The sequence below is a fragment of the Schistocerca americana genome, chromosome 2, assembly GCF_021461395.2.
Source record: "Schistocerca americana isolate TAMUIC-IGC-003095 chromosome 2, iqSchAmer2.1, whole genome shotgun sequence".
Classification (NCBI taxonomy): Eukaryota; Metazoa; Arthropoda; class Insecta; order Orthoptera; family Acrididae; genus Schistocerca; species Schistocerca americana.
In genome coordinates, this window is record NC_060120.1 from 765,613,480 (window position 1) to 765,641,329 (window position 27,850).

General features: G+C 45.5%; 1 protein-coding gene across 1 annotated transcript in view; it reads left to right on the forward strand.

The window, feature by feature from the left end:
- Nucleotides 1-27,850, forward strand: part of LOC124594410 (T-box transcription factor TBX20-like) — a 494,737-nt gene that overhangs the window by 370,746 nt on the left and 96,141 nt on the right. Inside the window, exon 4 of the mRNA XM_047132779.1 lies at nucleotides 6,315-6,588. Coding sequence (XP_046988735.1) covers nucleotides 6,315-6,588 — 274 coding nt within the window. The remainder of the gene's footprint in view (nucleotides 1-6,314; nucleotides 6,589-27,850) is intronic.

The window sequence follows — 27,850 nt, forward strand, 5'->3', positions numbered from 1 at the left end:
AGGACGACAAGGTGCACGTAGAAAACGAGTACACTGTGACAATAAAGGTGCATTCACAACTGTGCGCCCTGGGCTAGTCGCTGTGCGGCTGTAGCTTTGCCCACACGGTAGTACATGCGCCCAGTGTGAATACATGTGTGAATGGAATGACTCCCACGGACAGTTGCTTCTGGGGAAAGCACAGTCACGCCTTAACTTTGACCGGTGAGTGCACCATTTCAAAGATTTGGAGGTCAGCATGCCCATGCAACACTGTTTCTCCCACACCGTAACATCTGGACCACGAAAACTACCCTGTTAGGCAGTGGTGCTGGGCGCATTACGTGTTCCCACCAGTCGCCAAATGAGGGTTCGTGCTGTATTTATTAAAGCTTATTTTTGCTTCAAGCAGACAATAGCAATTCAGAAGTTCTAGAATGTGTGAATTTAGTTTGTGAGAAATTCTATCCTTGCATATTATGAAGCACACACACACAAACACACACACACACACACACACACACACACACATGAAAACACATATCCATTCAAATGCACATACCTATGTTCACATCTACACGCACTTGTGTTTGAACAGGCAAGAGTAACATAATTTTCGCTAAAATGGGCACTGAATCAAAATACATCCTGTCCCGTCAACGTACAGGATTCAAAGTATACTTATAGCAGTAGCCCAGGAAATATGCATATTTCTTTCGAAATAGCCGTTTTCGATATTCCTCGTATAGTTAGATACCCAGCATTTATTCTTCTAGTCTCACGTGTTACTACCAGGAAACCAAATTGTGAGGATAAAAATCTTTTTTACATATTTCTATTAAGAATACAAAATTTCTGGCTTTTCATTACTATTAAGTCATCAATTAAATTGATTCAAACCTTAACTGCATACAGTGTGCCCACTTCGGCTCTATTTTAGAAACAGTCTTTGTGATCTAATGCCGCCTAATTTAGTCTCGTGAAGAGTGGAGCTTTTCGTCGCATTCTCATGGAATTATGGCTACAAAGGCACTTGCGCTTCTCGAGGAGGGCACACCTGCCGGGCAAAAAAGCTCGCCTGGGAAACAGTAACTTAAGGTTGCTGACAAATGATAATTGGCAATAGAAAGTTTCTCGTATCGTAACAGGTTGTAACAAGTCTTATCTGCAGAAATTACTGTGGACGGCCCCTAGACCTGTTCTGTTCTCCAGCAATTATTACTATTGAAGATAGAGTACCAGTGCGACACAAAAATAAAAATAAGCAGTCTTTCAGTTTGCACATAGTCACTGTCAACAGGAGACGTCTCTTCTACCATAGCCAGTGTAAAGGAAAAGAGTTGAAAACCTTAACATAGGGAAAGGTGGCAGGGGTAAAATACAGGGAGCGAAAGGCTATTTACCAATTTGTACAGAAAGCAGATAGCAGTTATACGAGTCGAGGGACATGAAAGGTTCAAAATGGTTCAAATGGCTCTGAGTACTATGGGACTTAACATCTGTGGTCATCAGTCCTCTAGAACTTAGAACTACTTAAACCTAACTAACCTAAGGACATCACACACATCCATGCCCGAGGCAGGATTCGAACCTGCGACCGTAGCAGTCGCGCGGCACCGAACTAGGCGCTTAGAACCGCGAGACTACCGCGGCCAGCAGACATGAAAGGAAAGCAGTGGTTGGGAAGGGAGTGAGACGGGGTTGTAGCCTCTCCCCGATGCTATTCAATCTGTATATTGAGCAAGCAGTAAAGGAAACAAAAGAAAAGTTCAGAGTAGGTATTAAAATCCATGGAGAAGAAATAAAAACTTTGAGGTTCGCCGATGACATTGTAGTTTAGTCAGAGACAGCAAAGGACTTGGAAGAGCAGTTGAACGGAATGGACAGTGTCTTGAAAGGAGGGTATAACATGAACATCAACAAAAGCAAAACAAGGATAATGGAATGCAGTCGAATTAAGTCGGGTAATGCTGAGGGAATTAGATTAGGAAATGAGACACTTAAAATAGTAAAGCAGTTTTGCTATTTGGGGGAGCAAAATAACTGATGATGTTCGAAGTAGAGAGAGTATAAAATATAGACTGGCAATGGCAAGGAAAGCGTTTCTGAAGAAGAGAAATTTGTTAACATCGAGTATAGATTTAAGTGTCAGGAAGTCGTTTCTGAAAGTATTTGTATGGAGTGTGGCCGCGTATGGAAGTGAAACATGGACGATAAATAGTTTAGACAAGAAGAGAATAGAAGCTTTCGAAATGTGGTGCTACAGAAGAATGCTGAAGATTAGATGGGTAGATCACATAACTAATGAGGAGGTATTGAATAGAATTGGGAAGAAGAGAAGTCTGTGGCACAACTTGACCAGAAGAAGGGATCGGTTGGTAGGACATGTACTGAGGCATCAAGAGATCACCAATTTAGTATTGGAGGGAAGCGTGGAGGGTAAAAATCGTAGACGGAGACCAAGAGATGAATACACTAAGCAGATTCAGAAGGATGTAGGCTGCAGTAGGTACTGAGAGATGAAGAAGCTTGCACAGGATAGAGTAGCATAGAGAGCTACATCAAACCAGTCTTAGGACTGAAGACCGCAACAACAACGGGGAAGTCGATTAAACAAAGTCAAATGAATTGAGGGAAATTGGCCAGTAAGAAGAATAGTTATTGTGGAACAAGTAAATTATGTTAAATATTTAAGGTTTCACGTTCCACATGATGATGACATAGCGTGAAATATATGTGGTTCTATTCAGAAAAATACTAAACAATACGATATGCATACATGAAATATTTCACCATAGTTGTTGGTCCAGTTTTTATAACCGAATGTAGAGTGTAAGAGAAAAAGCCAAATTCCGTATTCAGGAGCCGAAAAATAAATTTTAAGAGCTATGCTTGAATATAGTTTGTAAAACAGAAAGAAGAACATAATGTAAAGTGGAACCACCCATGAATAAGATAGAAACAAATTAATAGAAAATGGCATGATTTTTCACAGGATGGCTAGTTACATTTTACCCACATCAGCCTTTAACTAGGTCCCACAAGGAAAAGTGGCAAAGAAAGACCAAAGATAGATTGGGTCCCGAAACACACTTTGTCCTAATGTACACCTTGAATAGATGAAGAAGATGACGAAAAGAAGAAGCAGAAGGGGTATAAAGGAATGAAGTACTTATGTAGACGAAGTATTACTGTATACAACACAACCGTACCACCATAATAGCGCTACTCATGAACAAAAGCTTGCTCTGTAGTAATTTATACAGTTTTGTTTCAGCAACGACAGCCTGCTGATTGACATTCATCGTTGCTAGTTTAGGCTTATAATGGGACCATCAGTATTAAAGAAGTCAGTAGACAAGAAAAATACAAGAAAACAATCGTTTATCAAAAAGTAAAATACAGTGAGGTAGCATGAATACCGTATACTAAGGGGGCAAAGAGAAAAGAAATGAAAAAGGAGAGAACGTTACTGAAAAGAGAAGTCTTGGCTCGTTATTAGACTATGACGACAGCCCGGTTTTATTTATTATTATGACGAAAGCGCTTCGACGACAGAGGAAAGCGTTTTCTTCTTTATTGTTAAAATGTTGCAATGGAACAGTCAGTTTGACGTCTTCGCAGATTTGGATCATCTCAAACGCGGCAGCAATGGAACTAGTAACGCATAAGACATCCTGTGAGCAAAATTTAGGTTAAATATGAGTAGGTTGATGCATTACTTCCCTCAATAATCACCGTTACCACAAACAACTGCGGTAAGGAGCATTCACCTGGCATCTACTAATAACAGACACGCTTCGTCACAGGAGCACAAGACACTAAAAGATTGAGTACTAGCTAACTAAGCAGGTTTTTAGATTGTTACAAAGCAATATGATTTTATAATTCAGCAAACATGTCAGCATTCATCTATCATTTCCGATCTGATAAAGATAAAATGTGCTTCTCATCCGTTAGATAATGGAAATGGATAACTTCCTCTGCTAGGCAGTCGTGAGATGGAAGGGATTGTTCACCGCACCCTGCCACCCAAAAAATGTTCAAATGTGTGTGAAATCTTATGGGACTTAACTGCTAAGGTCATCAGTCCCTAAGCTTACACACTACTTAACCTAAATTATCCTTAGGACGAACACACACACACACACACACACACACACACCCATGCCCGAGGGAGGACTCGAACCTCCGCCGGGACCAGCAGCACAGTCCGTGACTGCAGCGCCTTAAACCGCTCGGCTAATCCCGCGCCCCTGCCACCCGCCCTGGTCATAAAATTATGACCACGTCCTTAATAGCCAGATGGTCCACCTCTGGATTACAGCAGAGCAACGATGATTCCGATTTTCATGGATTCGGCAGATCTTTGGTAGGTTTCCGGAGGCATTGGCATTGGATTTCCACGCACAGTTCACTCATATTATGAACACAAGACTCGTTGCGGAGCTGGCGTCCGATAGTGTCTCAAATATTCCGCATCAGCTTAAAATCATGCGGATTCGGTGGCCAAGACATCAAAGTGAGTTCACTATCAAGATCGTCAAACCACCGTAGCACGATTCAGTCACAGCGATACGGATAGTTATCGTCCTGGAGGAAGCTATCGTCAACGGCAGGACTCCAAGCATGAAAGGACGAGGGTAGCCCGTGATAACGCTCACGGAATCCATGGATGTCATGCTGCCTTCGATTACTAACGAAGATACCGTGGAAGCCTAGTGGAAGTCCCCAATGCCTTGTATCCGTGGCACAGTGCATGTTTCCAGCAACCGTTCGCCTGGATGATAGTGTATCTCGAACCGACCAGTCAGCCTAGTGTAACAGAAGCGTGATTTGTCCGACCACACGATACGTTTCCAATGGTCCTCGGTCCAATCTCGATGATACCATATCCACTGCGATTGAAAACTATCGATGTCATTGGATCAACGAGGGAAAACGTAGAGGTTGTCTGCTGCAGATACCTAAGTTCAACAGTGTGCGCTGAATGGTGTGCTCCGAAACACTTGTGCCTGCATGAGCACTGTGCTTTGTCCTCAGATCTGTCGCAGATCGTGGCCTACCAATCTTTACAGAGCGTGCATGCCTCCGATGTTCTCTGGTGAGATTTGAACTTCCAACGCCTCGTCGCCTACTCCTAGTTACACTGTCCTCTGACCACCTTAAACAGATGCTTACGACAGTATGACGTGAACAGATGCCTATCTTCGCTATCACGTTATCGCTCGTTCCCAGGCGCTGCGCTATCACAATCTGCCCTTTGTCCACGTCGCTAACGTCAATGGACTTCCTTATTTGGGGCTCATATCGTCGCTGCAATGCTTCTTCATTAATCTCAGCTCCACTTATATAGGATGATGCAGCCGTACCTTCTTATGGGTTTTTTACAACCTTCAACGCCTTCAGATGCCACGTGGAAGTTTTTCATACTGTCTCGGTAGCTGCGTGAAACTATTGGTCCTACAGAAAAATGAACAGGACATTTATGCAGGAAATTTAATGTAGTTAAATTTTGTACCGGGATATGTTTTCGTTAGAGGGCATAATTTTCTAATTATTCAAGAGAAATATAGAAATGTGACCTTGAACCAGGTTTTTCTTCAGTAGCTCGAAGACCGTGGACCCAGCGAGAACGTACCCCAGTACAAAATTTATCTACATTAAATTTTCTACAAAAAAAATCCTGTTCATTTTTTCTGTATGACTAATAGTTTGGATATAGAGAGCGAGAGAAAGTTAAAATCTCACACATGGTTTCTGAAGGTGTTTTCGATTGCATAAAACCCAAAATAGGGGCCGCTGAATCACCATATATACCAGATCGTTATAATTAAAGTGAAGCTACTCACAGAAGTCCATTGTGGGCTGTAATTAGGAACGGGACGTGGGCAGAAAACGTCAAAGAAGTGAGAAAGACATAATGTTGATTTTATCATTAATTGCCACTTACACAGATTGTTCTATATGAACACCGGAGACGTGGAATTGATGCTGTACAGCAACAGATTTGTACCTGGTGGCCAAATGCGGAACTAATTTATTTCCGGCGTAAATCGATACCGCATTAATTCATTAGCGTATCTGACAGTTTCGCTGCCGTACGACAATAATAGCCCACACCGAACCTCCGTAAGTGGCTGCATTTAGTTGTAACCTTCCGGTCCGTTGCCGCGTTACTTGCCCGCAACGTCACGAACCACCGATCAGTTTCGCGTCGGGCAGTGGTAATAAATAATGTTCTGATTCGTCATTGTACGACTGTTGTGTGTCCCGCGCTGAAAACATATAGACGGCAATGCTGAGACGCGCTGTGCGGGTTTGCCCTGTTGCAGGCGCATGTTCCCGACGTGCCGCGTGTCGTTCACGGGCGTGCGCGCCGAGCAGCGGTACGCGGTGCTGATGGACATCGTGCCGGTGGACAACAAGCGCTACCGCTACGCCTACCACCGCTCGTCGTGGCTGGTGGCCGGCAAGGCGGACCCGCCCGCGCCCTGCCGCCTCTACATGCACCCAGACTCGCCCTTCACCGGCGAGCAGCTGCGCAAGCAGGTCGTCTCCTTCGAGAAGGTCAAGCTCACCAACAACGAGATGGACAAGAACGGACAGGTAGGTCGCGTGTCGACACATTTTCATACTACCACTCGGGCCCTGTGGCTCGCTGCCATTGAGTGGCATGAAAGATATTACAGAATTATTATAGACTGGAGCAACACAATGTTCTCGTTCTGCTCGGGAACCGATTCTCATTTTTACTATATTCCCCCTTCCTGTTACCTTTTCTGCAACGAAGGTCACAACTACGATATGGCAGATACATATTGAATCCAAGAGTACCCTGAAGAGGCAGGGTGGCAGATATACTGATTTCTATAAATTAATACACCAGCAGCTATTTCAGTTGCTATGTCAAGAAGGGGAGCAAGGCACAGTGGTAAGGAGAGGTGGGCTACGGGGTGGTGTAGCAACTGTCATTGTAAGAAACCTGGGCAGGAGCAGAATAGCGAACAAAATTGTACACTACTGGCCATTAAAATTGCTACACCAAGAAAAAATGCAGATGATAAACGGGTATTCATTGGACAAATATATTATACTAGAACTGACACGTGATTACAGTTTCACGCAATTTGGGTGCATAGATCCTGAGAAATCAGTACCCAGAATAACCACCTCTGGCCATAATAACGGCCATGATACGCCTGGGCATTGAGTCAAACAGAGATTAGATGTCGTGTACAGGTACAGCTGCCCATGCAGCTTCAACTCGATACCACAGTTCATTAAGTGTAGTGACTGGCGCATTGTGACGAGCCAGTTGCTCAGCCACCATTGACCAGACGTTTTCAGTTGGTGAGAGATCTGGAGAATGTGCTGGCCAGGGCAGCAGTCGAATATTTTCTTTATCCAGAAAGGCCCGTACAGGACCTGCAAACGCGGTCGTGCGTTATCCTGCTGAAATGTAGGGTTTCCCAGGGATCGAATGAAGGGTAGAGCCACGGGTCGTAACACATCTGAAATGTAACGTCCACTGTTCAAAGTGCCGTCAATGCGAACAAGAGGTGACCGAGATGTGTAACCAATGACACCCGATACTATCACGCCGGGTGATACGGCAGTATGGCGATGACGAATACACGCTTCCAATGTGCGTTCGTCGCGATGTCGCCAAACACGGATGCGACCATCATGATGCTGTAAACCGAACCTGGATTCATCCGAAAAAATGACGTTTTGCCATTCGTGCACTCAGGTTCGTCGTTGAGTACACCATCGCAGGCGCTCCTGTCTGTGATGCAGCGTCAAGGGTAACCGCAGCCATGGTCTCCGAGCTGATAGTCAATGCTGCTGCAAACGTCGTCGAACTGTTCATGCAGATGGTTGCTGTCTTGCAAACGTCCCCATCTGTTGACTCTGGGATCGAGACGTGACTGCACGATCCGTTACAGCCATGCAGATAAGATGCCTGTCATCTCAACTGCTAGCGATACGAGGCCGTTGGGATCCAGCACTGCAGTTCCGTATTACCCTTCTGAACCCACCAATTCCATATTCTGCTAAAAGTCATTGGATCTCGACCAACGCTAGCAGCAATGTCGCGATTTGATAAACAGAAATCGCGATAGGCTACAATTCGAGCTTTAAGAAAGTCGGAAACGCGATGGTACGCATTTCTCCTCCTTACACGAGGCATCACAACAACGTTTCACCAGGCATCGCCGGTCAACTGCTGTTTGTGTATGAGAAATCTAATGGAAAATTTCCTCATGTCAGCACGTTGTAGGTGTCGCCACCGGTGCCAACCTTGTGTGAATGCTCTGGCAAGCTAATAATTTGCATATCACAGCATCTTCTTCCTGTCGGTTAAATTTCGTTACTGTAGCACGCTATCTTCCTGGTGTAGAAATTTTAATGGCCAGTAGTGTCTTTCTCCAAGCATACGAAGACTCTTTACAAATAATGTAGCGAGAAATAAAGTCCAGCTATCAATGTTAACAAGGAAAAGGCTCTCTGAGTTGAAGCACGATCAATAGTGATGGAGCAGCAACTAGGCGGCGTCAGCGCAGCGTCCCGTAGCGAAGAGACTCCGAGTGCAAGTGAGATCTATGGCTGCCACCAGCCCTTCTACTTGCAGCGGTAGAGGGCACTAGTAATCCAAAGCCGCTCGAGGCGTGACTCAGCGGGCGTGCCCCATTGGGTCCGCCGCATCCTGCCCGACCGCTGTCTGCGTCTGGAGGAAATTGGCAGTTCCGTTCCCAGCTTAAAGACGCTGGTAATTTGTCATCAATACGTGATACCATATTAATGTCCCAGAGTGCTTTATTCTGTTCCTAATATAGGTTGAGGTATCACAAATCATGCATATTACTCGGTGACGGAAGTTGGAACCCTCTCCCACTACAGGGGTCCGTATTACAGCGTGTAACATGGCGGTGTCTAACGTAAGTACGAGGCGTGTTTTTTAAGTAAGTACCGTTTCGAAATTAAAAAGAAGACGTGCTAACATATCTCAATAATTTTATTTCTACACGAAGGCCTGTACCTTAATCTACTTTTCTACATAATTTCCGTCAATACTGAGGCACTAGTCATAACGTTGTACCCTCCTAACAGAAGTCTGCCACCTTACTTGTTAACCAGTGCATCACCACTGTTTTAACTTCGTCATCGTCTTGAAGACACTGACCGCCGAGGTGTTTCTTCAAGTGCAGGAACAGATGGTAGTCACTGGGCGCAAAATCGAGGCTGTACGGAGGAGGATCTAGAGTTTCCCACCGTGAAGATGTGATGAGATCTTTGGTCTGATTCGCCATATGCGGACGGGCATTGTCTTGCAGCAAAACGGTGCCCTTGCTCAACTTCCACGGACTGTTGCTTTAATTCTGGGCCGCGCGGGATTAGCCGAGCGGTCTAGCCGCTGCAGTCATGGACTGTGCGGCTTGTCCCGGCGGAGGTTCGAGTCCTCCATCGGGCATGGGTGTGTGTGTTTGTCATTAGGATAATTTAGGTTAAGTAGTGAGTAAGCTTAGGGACTGATGACCTTAGCAGTTAAGTCCCATAAGATTTCACACTCACTCATTTAATTCTGGTGTGACGTAGGCCACCCATGTTTCATCGCCCGTAACAATTTGGCTTCAGAAATCATCACCGTCGTTGTGGTACCGCTCAAGGGAAGTCAATGCACTGCCTAAACGTTTGGTTTTGTGCACATCCGTCAACATTTTCGGTACGCAACCTGCGCGCAATTTTCGGTAATTCAAGTGCTCGGTCACAATGCCATACAAAACACTATGGAAAACATTAGGAAAGTCATCCCGCAAGGAGGAAATCGTAAAGTAGTGCTCGGTCACAATGCCATACAAAACACTACGGAAAACATTAGGAAAGTCATCCAGCAAGGAGGAAATCGTTAAGTGTCTGTTTTCTCTCACCTTATTGTCCACTTCCCGCACCAAACTTTCATTAACAACCAAAGGACGCCCACTCCGTTGTTCATCGTGCACATTTGTGCGGCCATCTTTAAATGCTCTCACCCACTTTCTTTCCATTCCATCACTCATAATGTTTTCTCCGTAAACTGCACAGGTCTCACGATGAATATCGATCGCTTTTAGGCCTATAGCACTAAGAAATATTATAAAAGCCCGTACTTCACAGTCGGCAGGACTCACGATTATCGGAGGCATCTTAAACACTCAGTACACAACGTAAACAAGGAAGAATGAGATTGTAGTGGCGTCAGTGCGTAGGTTAAGGTACAGGCTTTCATGTAAAAATAAAATTATTGAGATATCTTAGCACGTCTATTTTTAATTTCAAAACGGTGCGTGAGAAACAGCTTGCTATAATCCAGTTTAACCATTTCGACGAGTTCATGCGCACATGGACCCCCCTCCTCGAACACACACTAGTACTGCGATATCTTCAATGATCTGGTGCATTGGTTTCACTGTCATCTGTTATACTCCATTCAGTCCCGATTTTTCCCCTCCTATTTTCCGTTGTTTCCAGAACATAAAAAACACCCTTACTTTGATAGTGATGAAGCGGTGCAAGCAGACGCAAAGTTTTGGCTCTGTCACCAATGTCAAATACTCTACAATGAAGATATCAACAAACCGGTCTCTCATTGACAGAAATTCATTTCTTTCCAGAGTGTTGGGAAATAAATGTGTAGACATAAACAATAAATATCCAGAATGTCAATAACGATTATTTCATTTAAAAGGTTTTAAGAGTTTTCACAAAAAATTTGTGGGTAATACTTTTTAACGGACCCTCCTCTTTTGTGCCGTTGCATCGAAATACACGTCCGAACGAGTAGTATACATTGATCTTTATGACCACCGACCTACTATCGATATAAAGCCGTCCAGGCAAAGCAGCGTCAGCTGGCGAGGAATGACTGCTAGTCAGACACACGAAGGGTGGATGTGATATCATTGTACGTGCTGTCTCTGTGTAGAATGGGGAAGACACGCCATCTGTCTGAGTCTGAACGAAGGCAGATTGTGATGAGCCGGAGGCTCGGAACGAGCATTTCGGAAACTGCACGACTTGTCGGGTGTTCTAGGGGTAGTGGCGAGTATCTTCAATACGTGGCATATATATATTGGCCACAATCACCTTGGTAGATGATTGTTGCAGTGTCTGTGTGTTTATGGGTTGCACTTTTTCATATGACTTGTCAAGCCAATGGCAGCACGGCATCTCTTGCCGCAATTGTCACAAGTGTATCTGGCTGCTGAGGCAGGAGCAGTGGTAGCATTGAGAAGCTTTCTCTGCCTTAATCTGTCTAACAAGCCTTCATCATGCTTCGACATTCCAGATGATATATCATCATGCCACTCTGGTCTCATGCTAGCCCGTGCCTCCCATCTGTTTGTGTCGATTCCAAAGCTCTCCATATCTTGTTTGCAGGAGTCCTTGAACCTCAATACAGGACGTCCTACAGGTCTTTTGGCTATAGAGATCACTCCAAGCATCACCTCACGTGGTAATCTGTCAGGATCCATACGTGGTAAAACCAAGGTGAAACCACATCCTGACGTCGTGTGATTCAGCGGCCATCCCTCATCACAGATGTCGGGTGTCGTAGACTAAGCAGACTGGTAAAACAGGAAAGGCGCCGAACTGTGTCGCAACCAACATCAGAGTTTAATGCAGGGCAAAGAACAAGTGTGTCTGAACACTCCTAACGACGGGGCCCCGGCAGCCGACGAAATATGCACGTGCCAACGTTAACATCACGACGTCGGCAACTATGACTAAAATGGGCTGGTGGCGGTTCCATTATGCCTTGGTGGACATTCACGTGGACATCCATGGGTCTAGTTGAGTTTGTGCAGAACACCACGACGGCCAAGGAGTATCGTTCACTGGTTGCAGACCACATACATTGCTGACCACGTACACTCCTTCACGACGATATGTTTCCCGATGGCAGAGGTATTTTTCATGACGATAATACGCCATGTCACAAGGCTAGGAGTGTGATGGAATGGCGAGTTACAATTGGCGTGATGCCTCCCCCCCCCCAGTTCGCCCCTCGAACGAACACATCTTGGATGTGACTGAACGTGGCGTCAGAGTTCATCGCCCCACTCCCCGGTATTTACGGAAATTAGGTGACTTGTCTGTGCAGATGTGGTGCTAAATCCCTCCAGCGACCTACCAACCGAGCGAGGTGGCGCGATGGTTAGCACACTGCACGCGCGTTCGGGATGACGACAGTAGGTTTGTGTTCTGGCTGTTCAGTGCACTTCATTGCTAATCTGACGTTTGATCCATGCTCCCATTGTGTTATTACAGTTCTAATGGCCACCAGCGTAATGCAGCACGAAACGCTTTTATCCGTATCAATGCGGAACCCAGACTGCACAGGTAATCGAAAAACGCAGATAATTGAAGATACATGTCTTTTTACAGGATACTGGTATTTACAGCATTTACAAAACCTGCTACATCTCACATTTGAAAGCTCAGTGCATTAGTTTTACGTTACTTGCTGGGAGCAATCGACGTTTAGTCCCAGGGAAATGACTAGGAAAACATACAGATAGGATATCGGCCGCATATATGGGTAGAGTCTCAGCAATTTATCTGGATATAACATGTGAAACAATGGAAAAATATTTCAGATTTATGCGACGGCGGGATTGGGGCCTTATTGCCTTCCAGTAGCCGAGCCACATGCGTGATAGCGTATTCCAAACGAAAATATTCGTTTTATCTGTAACATAATACTTCAGCCTTAGTTATTTTTTAAAAATTGCCGAACTACGCTCATATGATCTATAATGCAGATAATACTGATTCGAATAATTTTGAGCTTCCTGTATAATTCTTTCAAAAAAATGGTTCAAATGGTTCTGAGCACTATGGAACTTAACATCTGTGGTCATCAGTCCCCTAGAACTTAGAACTACTTAAACCTACCTAACCTAAGGACATCACACACATCCATGCCCGAGGCAGGATTCGAACCTGCGACTGTAGCAGTCGCGCGGTTCCGGACTGCGCGCCTAGAACCGCTAGACCACCGCGGTCGGCTATAATTCTTTCAATTTTCAGTAAGAGGGGTTACGGGAATGCAGCCGGCAAACGTCTTCGACAATCACCCTTATTTCCACATGCGAACACCCCGTCATTTTAAAGGCACCAATGCAACGAATTACTGTTGTGCAAGGAGATTTAAACCCTCGATAGACTGGGCTACAGCGACGAAGAATCGTAATACGGCATGTACAGAAAAGACAAACGCATACAATTAGTGCACCACACAACCTGTGATGAGCAACGCCAGAAGTTATTGACAGAAAATATTAATTACAGTGTATGAGCAAGTAGCTGTCTCCCACTGCTGTTTGACGACGGAGAGAGCAGGATTCAAATCAGAATTTAATTTGATTGTTATCCGCGGCGCCTTTATAGCGCAGTGGTACGTCGACGATATTCTACGTCCCGTTTTGCTCCTCTTCATGGCAAGCCATCTAAGGCTTACATTTCAGCAAGATAATACCCGCCCGCACACGGCGAGAATTTCTGTCGCTTGTGTCTGTGCTTGCCATACCCTAACTCGGCTTGCAACGTCGTCGGATGTATCCCCAGTTGAGAGCGTTTGGAGCTTTATGGGCAGGGCCCTCCAATTATCTCCCATTTTGATGATCTAAGGCGCCAGTTGGACACAATTAGGCACGACATCCCTCAGGAGGACATCCAGTAACGTGAAGAGCTCGTGGGCTAGTGGCTAGAATTGCTGCTTCTGGATCACGGGGTCCCCGGTTCGATTCCCGGCCGGGTTAGGGATTTCCTCTGTCCGGGGAGAGGGCTTTTGTGTTGTGCCCATCATTTCATCATCACCATCATGATTCGTGGCAGTGGCTACATTGGATTGCGAAAAAAATGGACTGTAAAAAAATTGGGACTTTGTACGGGCGCTGATGACCGCGCACTTGAGCGCCCCACAAACCAAACATCATCATGACATTCTGGAACTCTATGAATCGATGCCAAGGCGAATAACTGCTTGCACTAGGGCCAGAGGCGGAGCATCGCGTACTGACTTACTCGATTTTGTGAATTTCTTTCTCCTGAACTAATCACCCATTTTTTCTGAAATTGTAATCATATGTTTTTGTACATGTAAAGCACATCTACCAATTTCATTCCCACTCGAATAATTCCTTTCTTTGTCCTAGAAAGTATTTTATACGCTGGCGGACTTTTTTTTGCAGGCACAAAATTCTTGAATCTTTATGTGTATTTAGAGTGAACCATGGTAGTACTGATTATATTCGAGGTACTGCAGTTACACGGATGACTCCGCAACTCACCTGTAAATGTGTAACAGCTTCCCCAACGGGTACAGCTGAGGCCAGTATCGGCTCTCACGACGCACGGCTTCGCATCACTCCACGTAATCGCCATACTCCGCATAGACCCGGTATAGGAGCAGCCGGCGACGGCAGTGCAATCCGCGACGGGCGACGTGTGCCTCTCGCATCTGCCTCGCTGGCGCCGCCAATTACTGTGACAAATAGCCGCACTCGATACCGCCGGGTCGGGCCTGGCCGGCTGGACGCGGCGGTTTGGCTGAGTATTCTTTATTGCCGTTCAGATTACATCTGGCGCCGGGCGGCCAGGCAGCTGCGACTCCCGTGTCAAACAAATTACCACTTCCGTTCCGCGTTAAGACGCGCCGGGCCCGTCCCCACGTGCGACGCCTTTGGATATTCACCGCCAGGGCGACTGGCGGCGCTCTCTGCCGTTCTAATGAGACACTATTGCGCGCTCTAACTCTATCGAGGAGTGCTGTGACGATAGTGTTTTTGCTGTCGTCCGACAGCGCTGTGACGCACTTCTACTTGACGCCAATAAAAACTTATTACATTTATTCAGTCCACAACGTTTAACTACTTCCTCTATAAGCTAAAACACATTCGTTCGTGCGTAGGGAGGAAATGTGAAACTTTCTCCTCAACGTACAAGTGCTACATTATCGTATGTTGTTCTTATTATCTTTTAATAAGACGACAGAATGAAAATTAAATTGTGTTTACATCCTGCGTAGTGTTTATATTGACACGACGCATAGATGCAAAGTACAACATGAATGATAAGAACATAACGGAATAACCTCGCACTTCATGAATATCTTTAATTTACTTCATTTTGCAAGTGCTCTTGTGGATTCTTAACTGGCAAGACATTCATAGTTACGAACAGGTAATACGATTCATGAAATCGTTTTCTAAGAAACGGCTAATTAGCTTACAAGTGGGACTAATTGATTCATTGTTTCACAGATACGTAACTGCCTCACTTACATTGTCTTTCAATAGCTGACGTATGACCTTCCCAGATGTTTCTCCTTTTCTATCTCTTGACACACATTCTCTACTCCCTTCTTCATTATATCTGTGCTTTTATCTAATTTCTACCCTTACTACCTGTTTTGTTTGGTGCACCGAAACCAAGTTATAACATTACTGAACTGAACATGCCAAAACTGCTTTTACTAAACCCAAGTTGCGAGAGCTGGAAGTCAGCTACGTTCTAAACACAAATCTCTCTCTCTCTCTCTCTCTCTCTCTCTCTCACGTACACACACACACACACACACACACACACACATACACACACACACGCACAAACCACACACAGTGTTGAGAGAAATGTCTTTGACAGATATAATGACAAAAATATACATTGAATAACTGACTGACAAGAATATACTAATAAGGACAAGGACGACAAGGGATTTACAAAGAATCAGTCAGTACGGTTTGTTTTACAAAAGAAAATTAACTATATTTCACAGGATGATCCATAATTTGCGGCATCCATGTTGCCTGCACATGCCAGCCAAACTAAATGGGGAAAAAATAAATACGTCAAAGATTCGCCTCAGTTGCGAAAAGTTACTGGTCTTTACCCAGGTTTCAGCTAGAGTAATCTAGCTTTCTTCAGAAGCATAAAATAAACTAATACATGCCAGAATATGGCACGGTCAAACATAAAAAGGCTTATTCTGGCATGTATTAGTTTATTTTATGCTTCTGAAGAAGGCTAGATTGCTCTAGCTGAAACCTGGGTAAAGACCAGTAACTTTTCGCAACTGAGGCGGATCTTTGACGTATTAATTGATCACAGTTGCTGACAGCATGCTAAAAATTCTTGGATTGAAAAATATATTAGAGAATGGTAAAATCACTTTTTACTAACAAATTTAGAATGCTAATTTATTTAAATTGAGTTAATGAGCAATGTTTCATGGGCAGTTACACGCAGAAGCCTCTGTGTTTATGGGCTACTCATTCAGAGGAACTGCACCAAGTAATGTTGTATCATGTTACAAAGCGAGATACACATTCGAGTGGAAATAAATCCGAGACCAAATCGACCCTTCTTTCCCGTATGCTACAAGCACATAAGTAATATGCTGGTTCTTTCATGCTGCCAATTCACTACGCAGTCGTCACCCAACAAACCCAGCTGTCATGAAGAACGCATCAACAACGACTTCTCAAATGATGGCTCTGAGCACTATGCGACTTAACTTCTGAGGTCATCAGTCGCCTAGAACTTAGAACTAATTAAACCTAACTAACCTAAGGACATCACACACATCCATTCCCGAGGCAGGATTCGAACCTGCGACCGTAGCGGTCGCTCGGCTCCAGACTGTAGCGCCCAGAACCGCACGGCCACTCCGGCCGGCAACGACTTCTCAATCGCAATGATAGTGTGGAAACGTTATTACATTACTACCATCTCAATAATTAATGAGTGAGTACTTTTCAGCTTGAAGAAACGTTGTGTGATAACATACACTGCCACATACAACTACAATAATCAATATTCAAGTATTTATGCTCAAGGCAATCTACAGTTATCTATAATTCTTTGATACTGATGAGGGAACAATAAGTAAAACAAAGCCGTCACTAAGATAATGAATGTGTTCTTAATTAGAGCGTACTACGCTAACATCCTAACATGGAATCATATGGAGCGCTTAAATGTTAGGTATTGTGTTAATTAATTTAATGGTATTTGTAAGTAATGTGTGCATGGTGGCGGTTTATGGGCGCTCAACGACGGGATTATCAGTGCCGTCATAAAAAAATCATGCTCGAACTAATTTCGGTGTGAATGTGTAACCACAGAAAATTCCTGTGAGAGGAGAATTAACAGGAAATGCTAGGAAATTCTTAGTTGCCTCTAATAAACGAAGTGTCGCAATAATAAATTACTTCCATCGTTTTTGCGAGCATCCAGATCCAGAGTCCTTTACGGCTAACCCAATCGTAATTTAGGGTTTTTCTGCTTTCCACTCGCCTCAATATGCGAGTAGCGTCTTCAAACACCTACAGCCGCTTCCTTTTGTAGCTGAACTATGGTTTCGTCTTTAGTGAACTCGATATCATCCAAGAAAATAATAGCTTTCGTTGTATACAGTTACTTACGCCCATTTCATCTCTGTCTGTTCACAAATTTGAAGTGTTTGTTAACTATCCGACGACCATGGGTGAATCAATAGGTAATTAATTTCAAATATCCAATGTTTAACACTTCGTTAATGTGATGACTGATATAAAAGGCGGAAGGGGCCGTCACGTGGATAACACATAAAACTGTGTAATTGCGAAATGATTCACATAGAATTAAACAGCAGGCAATGATAATGGAGCAGAGTAAAAAGATGTATGAAACCACTGCAAGTTACACAGACGTTACTGCAGTAGTTTGAAATGGAGTTGAACATCACTAAATACTCTATAGTGAAATAACAAGGCTATATATGTATGTATTCAAGAGGATGGAAAGACAGTTAGTTGCTGGTGTTAAATATGATAAGATACTCGTCACCTTGTCGGAAACATAGCATGCAACTTTATTTGCTGTACAGGCAGCATTATTTTCCTCATATACCATCAGAAAACGCATGGGGAGGTAGATCTCATCAGCTGCCATAGTCCACATTAAATGAAATATCCTGGCGTGTGCGGTGCTGAATCAGATCTCGTTTGAGGTGAAAACGGCTGTGCATGTGAACAGAAACAGTTGTAAAGACAGAAGTGTCGTGCATCACGAACCAATGAACATTGCCAACGTGTGTTTCGTGAAATGTGTATGTCACTATCTACTAATTTCTCTCATTTGGAGTAGAGGTTAGATAACGCGGACGAACCTGGTGTAGAGGGAGAGATACACCTGAGCGTCGAGTACGACCATTCGGCACTAGAAAAGCATTTTCATCGAATTACGAGCAATGACCAGCTATCCGTTGTTTTTTTTTTCAGTTAGATAAGTTTGCAGGCTTTGCGTAGTCTTAGACGTCGCTCAGACTTGACTCCGCTCTACCCTGTAGCGCTATTTCAATCCACTAGCCAGATGGATTGCGTTAGCCAGCTGCAGGGAGAGGCGTGTGATATAAGATGGACTGGAACAGTACCTGGTCTCTTCACCCATTTACTCTTACTACATTTGCTAATGTGCACAGTGAAATCGGCCACAATCTGTGTAGGTTTTACAAGGGCATGATGAAAAATAATGCTATCGAATTTTTTATGTGAAAAATCTTAGTTTTTCTTGCAAAAAGCAGACGCTACTAACATTTTTTTGAACGGAAGTGGGTCTGGCTGTGAGTCATGTACGGGTAGCCAAATGATAAGGCGATCGCTTGCGATAAGCGGGAAATCCGGGCTCGAGTCCCGGTCCAGCACAAACTTTCACTGTCGTCATTCCATTCTACAGCTGATGGTAGTCCTTATTCGCAATTCCGAATACATTCAAAGTATTTCATAACGGCTGTAGTCGCCGGAGTGCCTGTTCCTTTGGACAAGCATGCAAGTCCAAAAGTACTTTGCATCGTAATTAGAATAATAAAGGCACTGCAATATCGCATTATTAACATATCTCTTCTTCATGCATGTTTGCACCCCTCTGCCGTCTGCCGATAGAGGGCTCCGAATTGTACAGTGCGGTACGGTGGTGTGTAATGGTACTATGTCAGTGCTTGGAACATGCTGTAATCGAGTTTCGAATTCGAAGAAGTGATCCACACGTGGAGCACCTTCTTCACCCACAGTACAAACGGGCGCGCTGACGATTGCAGCAATCCGACGCCTTGGGTTCACTGTGATCAATCATCCTCCATACTGTCCCATCCGATTTTCTTCTGTACCCAAAGCTTAAAGAAAGCCTTCGAAGATTTCGCTTTGACAGTGATGAAGTAGTTCAAGCAGAGCGTCAACAAAGTCAAACATACTACACTGACGATACCAACAAATTGGGAGAAATGTCTTCATCGCCAAGGTGACTGACTGCGTTGAGAAATAAATATGTAGATATGAAGAATAAAGATGTTACCGTAGATTGCTGATAGCGTTTGTTTCATTTAAAAAACTGTCACATAAAAAATTCAGAGGCATTACTTTTCAGCAGGCTCTCGTAGATATAGCAGTTCTGCAAACACGGAGAAACAGATTTGTCCCAGGAGACTTGTAATATGCAGAGAGACGACTCAGTGCTGCGTGAAGGCGTCGCGCCGACTGGCAGACGCGACTGAGTGGAAGACAGGGCCCCTGCCCTCGCCATCTTGCACGCCGCGTGCCTGCTGGTTCAGCAGTCCGTCACGGGCGCAGGCTGCAGAAACAACCGGCTTGTTTGTCGGGGCCGGGTCGTTATGCAGATGTCACCCAGCCGGCACGCCCCAGGAGGCGTCGCCTCGCAATTCCGGCGCCGCGCGTCCTCTGCCAGCCGGGCAGGCGGCTCTAACGGCGGGGGCGCCGAGCTCATACATATGGAGGTGAGATGCGGGGGCGGACAGAGGGTGGCCGGGGGTGGCAGTGGGGGCCCACACGTGACGCGCTATTGGAGCGCGGCCGCCCCTGGCCGACCCCATGTAAATAACGGCGCGCCACCGCTGCCGCCGCCGCCGCCGTGTTGACGAAGCACCACCGCAGCTGGCCCGTACACCGTCACGTCTGCTCCGCGGTCTCTTGTTATTGGCCGTCCACATCCATTGATGCGAGCCCAACTTCACGTATTGTGATCTTCAGTCTCTTCCGACTGCGTTGTGTATCTCTCTCATTGTTAAAAGCGTCGCCGGAAACTGGTCGACAGGGACATCACAGCAACCGCCCCACCCTTACGACAAGGAAAGACGACTGTATGTGGGCCGTTCCATAAGTAATGCAATACTTTTTTTTTTTTTTTTTGAATGCACGTTGATTTTAATCAGGATTCCAAACAATATTATTCCCCACTCTTTTTTCTACAAATCCCTACTTTTCAACACCATCTCCGTTCAGTGCGATGGCCTTACACCACCTTTCTGGGAGGGCCTGTATGCCCGCATAGTACAACTGTACTGGTCGACGACGGAGACAACGTCTTGATCCATCAGTAACCTCCCCATCGTCCATGTACTACGTCCAGCGCAGTGCATCCTTCATTGGGCCAAACAGATGGAAGTCGGGAAGTACGAGATCCGGGCTGTAACGTGGATGAGGATGAACAGTATAATAAACTTTTGTGAGTTCCTCCTGGGTACATCTACGTCATACTCCGCAAGCCACCTAATGGTGAGTGGCGGAGGGTACTTTCGGTACCAATTTCTTATCGCTCCAAGACTGTTCCATTCGTGAATAGGGCGTGGGTAGAATGATTGTCGCTATTGTCTACAATTTCTCTTATTTTCTCCTTGTGGTCAAGACGCGAGATGTATGTGGGGGAAGTAATATGTGTCCGACTCTTCCTGAAAAGCGCTGTCCCGAAATATCAATAGTAAATCTCTCCGTGATGCACAACGCCTCTGTTGTAAACTGTGCCAGTGGAGTTTGTTTAGCATCTCCGTAACGCTCTCTCGCCAGCTAAACGATCCCACCGGCGGCCGGTGTGGCCGAGCGGTTCTAGGCGCTTCAGTCTGGAACCGCTACGGTCGTAGGTTCGAATCCTGCCACGGGCGTAAATGTGTGTGTTGTCCTTACGTTAATTAGGTTTGAGTGGTTCTAAGTTCTAGGGGACTGATGACCTCAGAAGTTAAGTCCCATAGTGCTCAGAGCCATTTGAACCATTTTCGATCCCACTGCTCTTCTTTGGATCTTCTCTATCTCCTCTACCAGTCCTACCTGACAGGGATCCCACACAGGTGAACGATACTCAAGAGTCGGGCGAACAAACGCCTAATAAGCCACTTCTTTCTTGGATGAGTTACATTTCCTTAATATTCTTGCGATCAATCTGAATTTGGTGCCTTCTTTTCCCACTATTTGTTTTATATGGTCATTCCGCTAAAGGTCGCTCTGGATAGTTACGCCTAGATATTTTACGGCGGCCGCTGTCTGCAGCTGTTTGTCATCAATACTGTAGCTGTACATGCTGGGCCTTGCGTTGTCGTGACCGCCGGGTGGCCGAGCGGTTCTAGGCGCTACAGTCTGGATCCGTGCGACCGCTACGGTCGCAGGTTCGAATCCTGCCTCGGGTATGGATGTGTGTGATGTCCTTAGGTTAGTTAGGTTTAAGTAGTTCTAAGTTCTAGGGGACTGATGACCTCAGAAGTTAAGTCCTATAGTGCTCAGAGCCATTTGAACCATTTTTTTTTTTTTTGCGTTGTCGTGGAGAAGAAGAAGTTCGTTTGCATTTTTGGGGCGGTGAACACGCTAAAATAGTGTCTTTAGTTTCCTGAGGGAAGCACAATACAGTTTAGGTATCATTGTTGCACCATGAGGGACGATATCAAAAACAATAACCCCTTCAGAGTCCCAGAAGACCTTGCATGCGGTTGCGAACTTTTACTTCGGAGGAGAGGTAGTGTTGGTTAGTAGTGACGAACCAATGTTTCATCGCCTGAGACAATGTTCGACGAAAAACTGACACGATCAGCCTCTTAACGCGCAAGCAATTCAGCATAGATGGTCCTTCGTTGCCCTGTACGGTCTTCAGTTAGGTGGTACGGAGTTCAGTGGCCACACACCTTTCACTAACTGGTGGCGACTGTGTCACCAACAGAGAAGACCAGTTGAGTAGCGAGTTGTTTGTTCGTGATCCGTCTGTCACCTCCAGTGTGAGTGTCCGCACGTTTCAACAGTGCATGGGCCACTGCTGTGTGCGGCAGACCGGTACACGAGAGATTGAACAGGTTTGCGCGACGTTATTGCCATAACGGCAGACGCCTCGTCCAAAGACTGGCCGTGCCTTTGTTCGCTGCCAGGTCTCCGTAGACATTCTGCAAGCGCCTATGAATATCTGCGATGCTCAGGTTATCCGCAAAAAGAACCTCAATGACAGCTCCCAGCTTGCAAGGTATCTGCGTTGCAGATGCCATTTTGAAGGCTACATGTAGCGCCACCATCTATCGGAACTTTATGATAGTAAAGGGGCTGAAACAGGAATATTCCACGATGTCCCACAACAAATTCCACGTGTTTCAACCAGACTAGCCGAGAAAAAAAAGTGTTGCATTACTTATTGAACGCTCCTTGTACATTCAAGTTTTTCCGACATGCTGGCGAAACAAGTAAACTTGTTAATTCCGCCGGCAGATGAAAATTATTCTAGCAGCCTGGATAGTAAACCCTCGAAAGCAGAAATAACTGGAGCTCAGACGGCGTGGTCGTTTTCTGAAAAAAAATTTAAATGTCGAGTGGAAAACATTATACCTGTCTGTCAGACAGCCAGTCTTCACCGACGCTTCTGACAATGAAATAGATGTAGTGCAGTCGGAGGCTACTGTTATTTATATCCTCTTGAACCTGACTGCTGTACTCACACCTTGGATCTTCCTCTATAATTCCTCCCTCCCCCGCCCCCCCCCCCCCCCCAACTCACTCAAACACACACACTTTCCTGTACTAACTTCTTCTTTCTTCTTTTTGCTTCCCTTATCCCCTGTCTTCGTGGAGTAGACATGTTTTTCTGGATCTGGCAGTATTAGTGCGTTACCTGTCCCTGTTATTCCTCTCCCATCAAGTCGGAATTTGTATACTCTAAGTGTCTGCATGTAGTGTCACGTTTTTGAAATGTTTGTGAATCGTTTAACTGAGGCTGGGTACCTGCCTGATGTGAACCTAGTGAGATGTGGGGAACCGCCTGAAAATGACGTCCACACTGCTCTGAACACCGGCCCTCGTCGTTAATCCTCCGGGAGGATTCGATATGGGAGACAGAATTACAGAAGCGGCGTGCGAGCGCGCACCACTATGCAGGTTTGTCCCAACTTCCCTCCATTATCATATCCTGTATTCCATAATGTCTCAGGATTTGCTCTGTCAATCTGTCCCTTCTTTCAGTCAAGGTCTACCATTACGCAATTTTCTGCCCAATTCGATTCGATACGTCTTCACAGTTATCCGATCTGTTTAACTTACAGTTGCGCTTCCCCAAAACTACCGTTTGGTATCTTGATACAGGAAGTAAATGGCGTAGTAAATGGTAGGATTACAGGCAGTAGAGATAGCATTAGTACGGAAAGAAACATAAATGAATGTGTGAGAGAAACTGTTGTTTTTCGTTTATTTGTTTGATTTGCTGGTAATTAGAAGCGAACATCGATCAGCGACAGTCCACTGCGTATTTTACATCGTTTCAAAATACGAGCTACATTTTATATATAAAAAAAAAAACCGCTGCTCGACTAACCAAGTCAATTACTTTTGGCGGAACAACAGTTCACATGGATAAACAAAAAAGTAAATAATTATTGTTGTTATTTTGTAGTCAATAGAGCTTTATCCTGTAAAAGGCAAGTGTTTCCTCTTATAAGTGATAAGAGCGAAATTTGTTTTATATAAGGCGTGATGTTTGATATATTTTTGTTTTGATTTTTTTATTTTCCTTTTTTTAAGGTAATTGTGTTTTTCATATGGTAAACCTGTATTTTTTTCATTTTGACTACAACATCCCTCTATAATATTAAAAATAAATAATTTTCGAATAAAACCTGAGTTCAACGATGACAATTTCAATTTTACTGTAAACGCTGTATATTTTTAAGTAAAAGTCAAGAGGATAACTATTTAGAACAAATACGTTATGTAGCTTACATGGCTATTTATATATTCACACTCAGTTTCTAGACAGTTCACCGCTTCTAATTTCTTGAGCAACCTAGTAAGACACTAATGACGTATCCAAATAAAGCATTCGACATGAGATAACGTCCGACAGGTACGAAAATGGTTCAAATGGCTCTGAGCAGTATGGGACTTAACATCTGAGGTCATCAGACCCCTAGAACTTAGAACTACTTAAACCTAACTAACCTAAGGACAACACACACATCCACGTCCGAGGCAGGATTCGAACCTGCGACCGTAGCGGTCGCGCAGTTCCAGACTGTAGCGCCTAGAACCGCTCGGCCACACCGGCCGGCCCGACAGGTACGCAACGTACCAAACATACAGGTAACGCGGTTATGATCTTAACTGATCAAAGCTTCTAGGGAAACTACCGTTGTGTATGCCTACTTATGGTACTCTACAGTAGTCTACTGTAATTTTACAACTACAGTATAGGCAATCTTCAGTAATACCGCTTTTCAGAATCTGTTCTTTACTGCCTGTTTATCGTCCTCACTTCACTAAGGTGTAAAACAAATAGTGACAGAATACTGTTGCTGTTCAATTTATATTCTATGTTATCACGTTTCTTATTTTCGTAAAAGCTTTCCTGGTTATTTCCAGTCTACATTTTATACCGTTTCCGTTTCTCCCATTGACAGTTATTTTACTAGCCAAGTAACAAAGCCCATTTTAAGCCTAGAGTTTAATTTTGCTACGTAACTGTCTGCCCATTACCTAATTAACTCGAGTACATTCCACCGCCCTTATTCAACTTTTTTATATTTTCAGTTCGGTACCTCTCCTTTCAACTCATCTTTCAGGGCCTTTGCTGTCTCAGTCAGAATTACAATGTCATAGGCTATATATTCAACGCGCACCCTGAAGTGCTCGCTGTAGTCAGACGAGGGAGCCTGGACCGTCAGGTGGTACATTGCCCCTTGCCACTGCGCATTTGTCCACTGGCCACCTTCTTACGTGCATACCACCGTATTACTGTCGGAATCTGGTAGTTTTATTTGGTCCAGCCTTACGACTGTGAGTCACAAACCAGTTATCGAATAAGGCAGTGGGCGAAATGCGGCCATCTGTCTCCCGCGAGCGCCTAACGACGAGAGCAGTCAGCGCCCAGCGCACTGCCGTCGTTGCCGGTGGACAGTGAGTAACGAACCGTGGAATCCGTTCCCGGCGTGCGGCGATTTTCGCCGGCACGGCGTCGCGACGCGGACTCGGCGCCACGAGGTACTTACCCGCTGGCCGAGCCCTCGCTTAATACAATGCGCTCTAAGCCACGAGCGCCATCCATTACGGCTGGCGGACGCGATGATGTTGAAATATCTCCCGCCTCGCCCAGAGCTTCGCAGGACAACGAGTCGCGCGTTTGTCACGACCGCGTTGCGGTATTTTTTCTCCTCCGCTGCGGGCACGGTGTGCACTTACGGCCGGCGAAGAACGCCCTGTGTGGTCTGCCACGTTACGCATCTATTTACGCCGGTAGGAGAAGGAGGTGAGAATAAAGGTGAGGAGGGTAAACCGGATGTCGAGCGGAGCAGCACAAATTGCCGAGGCGCGCACTCGCGACGCCGCTGAGAACTCTGGCTCACAGACATCCGAAGCGCGGTGAGCACCTTCCCAGCTCTCGCGTACACCTGATCCCTTTCGCGCCGACGCCTCGCATCGTCCGCTTCCTTGGGTTTTCTCCCCGGTCGTGTTCTCCTCGGCCACCGGCAGGGGTAATTTACACGTTCATTGCCGCCCCGGCCGGAGAGCTTCCCCCGCGGCGGCCGCCGAGGAGCGCAGGTGAATAATTCGGAGAGCGGCTGCAGTTTGTCAGCATAGCGCAGGCTGGCGGCCGCGGCCTACGTTGACAAATTCGTTGTCACTGCTGAGTTATAGGGCGGGGTGGACGACCGAGCGCGATGCGGCGTCGCGATAAGTGCGGCTTCGGCGGCGGCGGTGGCAGCAGGAGCGCCCGGCCCGCGGGCGGCAAGTAGGCGGCTGCCACCGCCGAGGCGCATGCGCTGCCACTGGGTCTCAGGCAGTCCGCTCACCGCTCGAGGAACCAAGGCAGCAAGTAGCACGACAAATACAGTTTCACTTACACCGTCCGATTATTATTAAAGTTCCGCTACTCAAACACATACAGTGTGGTCTGTAATTATCGTAACTTGCTAGGTATTCTAATGCGTTAATGTGGAATCGATTTGCGCTGGAAAACAATTAGTTCCAATTTTCGCCACCAGATGCAATTCTGGTGCTGTACAGCATTTCATCGGCGTCTCCGGTGCAATACTGAACAAATTGTGTAAGTGGCTATTAATAATTTCAACATTATGCCTACTCACTTGGTTGATCTTTCACGCCCAAATCCTATTCCTAAACCAGTACGTATACAAACATTTTTAAACGTCTTTCTTGGATTCACAGCGCCAGTTTTTCACCTGGTGGCTAACATTTGAACTAATTTTTTTCAGGGTATATTAGTTCTGCATGAACACATTATAATATCATATAAGTTTCGCTGCCATATGATGATTACAGCCCACACTGAATCTCTGTGTGTGTTGCACTTTAATAACAACCCGGTATTCTCTCTTTCTCGGGGCCTTTGTCGCGCTCCAAGCGGGGGATCGGCTTTGTTATTACGAATTTGGCAATGTTAATTGCAGAGGGTAGCTGGATGCCCTTCCTGACACCACCCCGAACCTCCCGGGACGGAAGTAGTGTGCCCCAGCTATCTGCGTCGAGTGTAAGTGGGAACGTTTTCAAATGTCTGTGAGTCGTGTAACTGAGGCGGAACTTGGGGACTAGCCCGGTATTCACCTAGCGGGATGTGGAAAACCGCCTAAAAACCACATTCAGGCTGGCCGGCATACCAGCCTCGTCGTTAATCCGCCGGGCGGATTCGATCCGGGGCCGGTGCGCCTACCCGAGTCCAGGAAGCAGCGCATTAGTGCTCTCGGCTACCATGGCGGGTAATAACAACCCGGTATGTACTGGTCCAAAGCCAGTGATTCTCTTAAAGGAGGTGGTTTTCCTCTATCGTCAGTTCTTTTTCCTTGTTGTTGTGTACGAAGTAAGGGGTTCACAGTAAATACCATGAGAGGTCTCCCCCATATGGGCAACACCACTCGCCTGGCTTCTCTTCATGTGTATGAAACAGCCTCCAAATGGCGCTCACAAACCTGTAACTCTTCCTGCTTCTGCGCCACTTGTTCCAGCACGTCGTGGACGTTGACCGTCACCATGGGGGGTCGTATCAACCGCCGGACCACTTTGCCTGTGCCTTGTACTGGCGGACATGCAAAATCCTTCCACCGACGGCCACCAAAACATGATATTTTGTTGATACTCACACAGGCATGCACCGGGACTTCTGCAGTTCAGTTCAGCGTTTGTGGCTCACTCAGTACAGTACTCTGAGGGCTGCCTTCCAACTAAACTGTTGCTATCTGTGGACAACTAGACAAGTAACGCAGTGTTTGCAAACACGACCATCAGTTATACATACAATATCATAGACTTGCAAGAGGCAGCAAAGTTATTTGCATATCACTGCACCCCACACCAAAAAGTAATGCCTCCGACTTTTTTCATTGTGCTCTCAATATCGATTAGGCATTACGTGTCGACTTTCCTGTTTCTTTGACGCAAGCTGCAATCTTCTGCCATTAGAGGGTTCCGAAATGTAGCCACACATCATACTATACCAAAGTTTATTACCGTTTTGTGACGTACACTTAATAAATGTTATTTATTTATTTTTTTACTGCGTTCGCGCCTTTCCACCACAGTGTGCACTG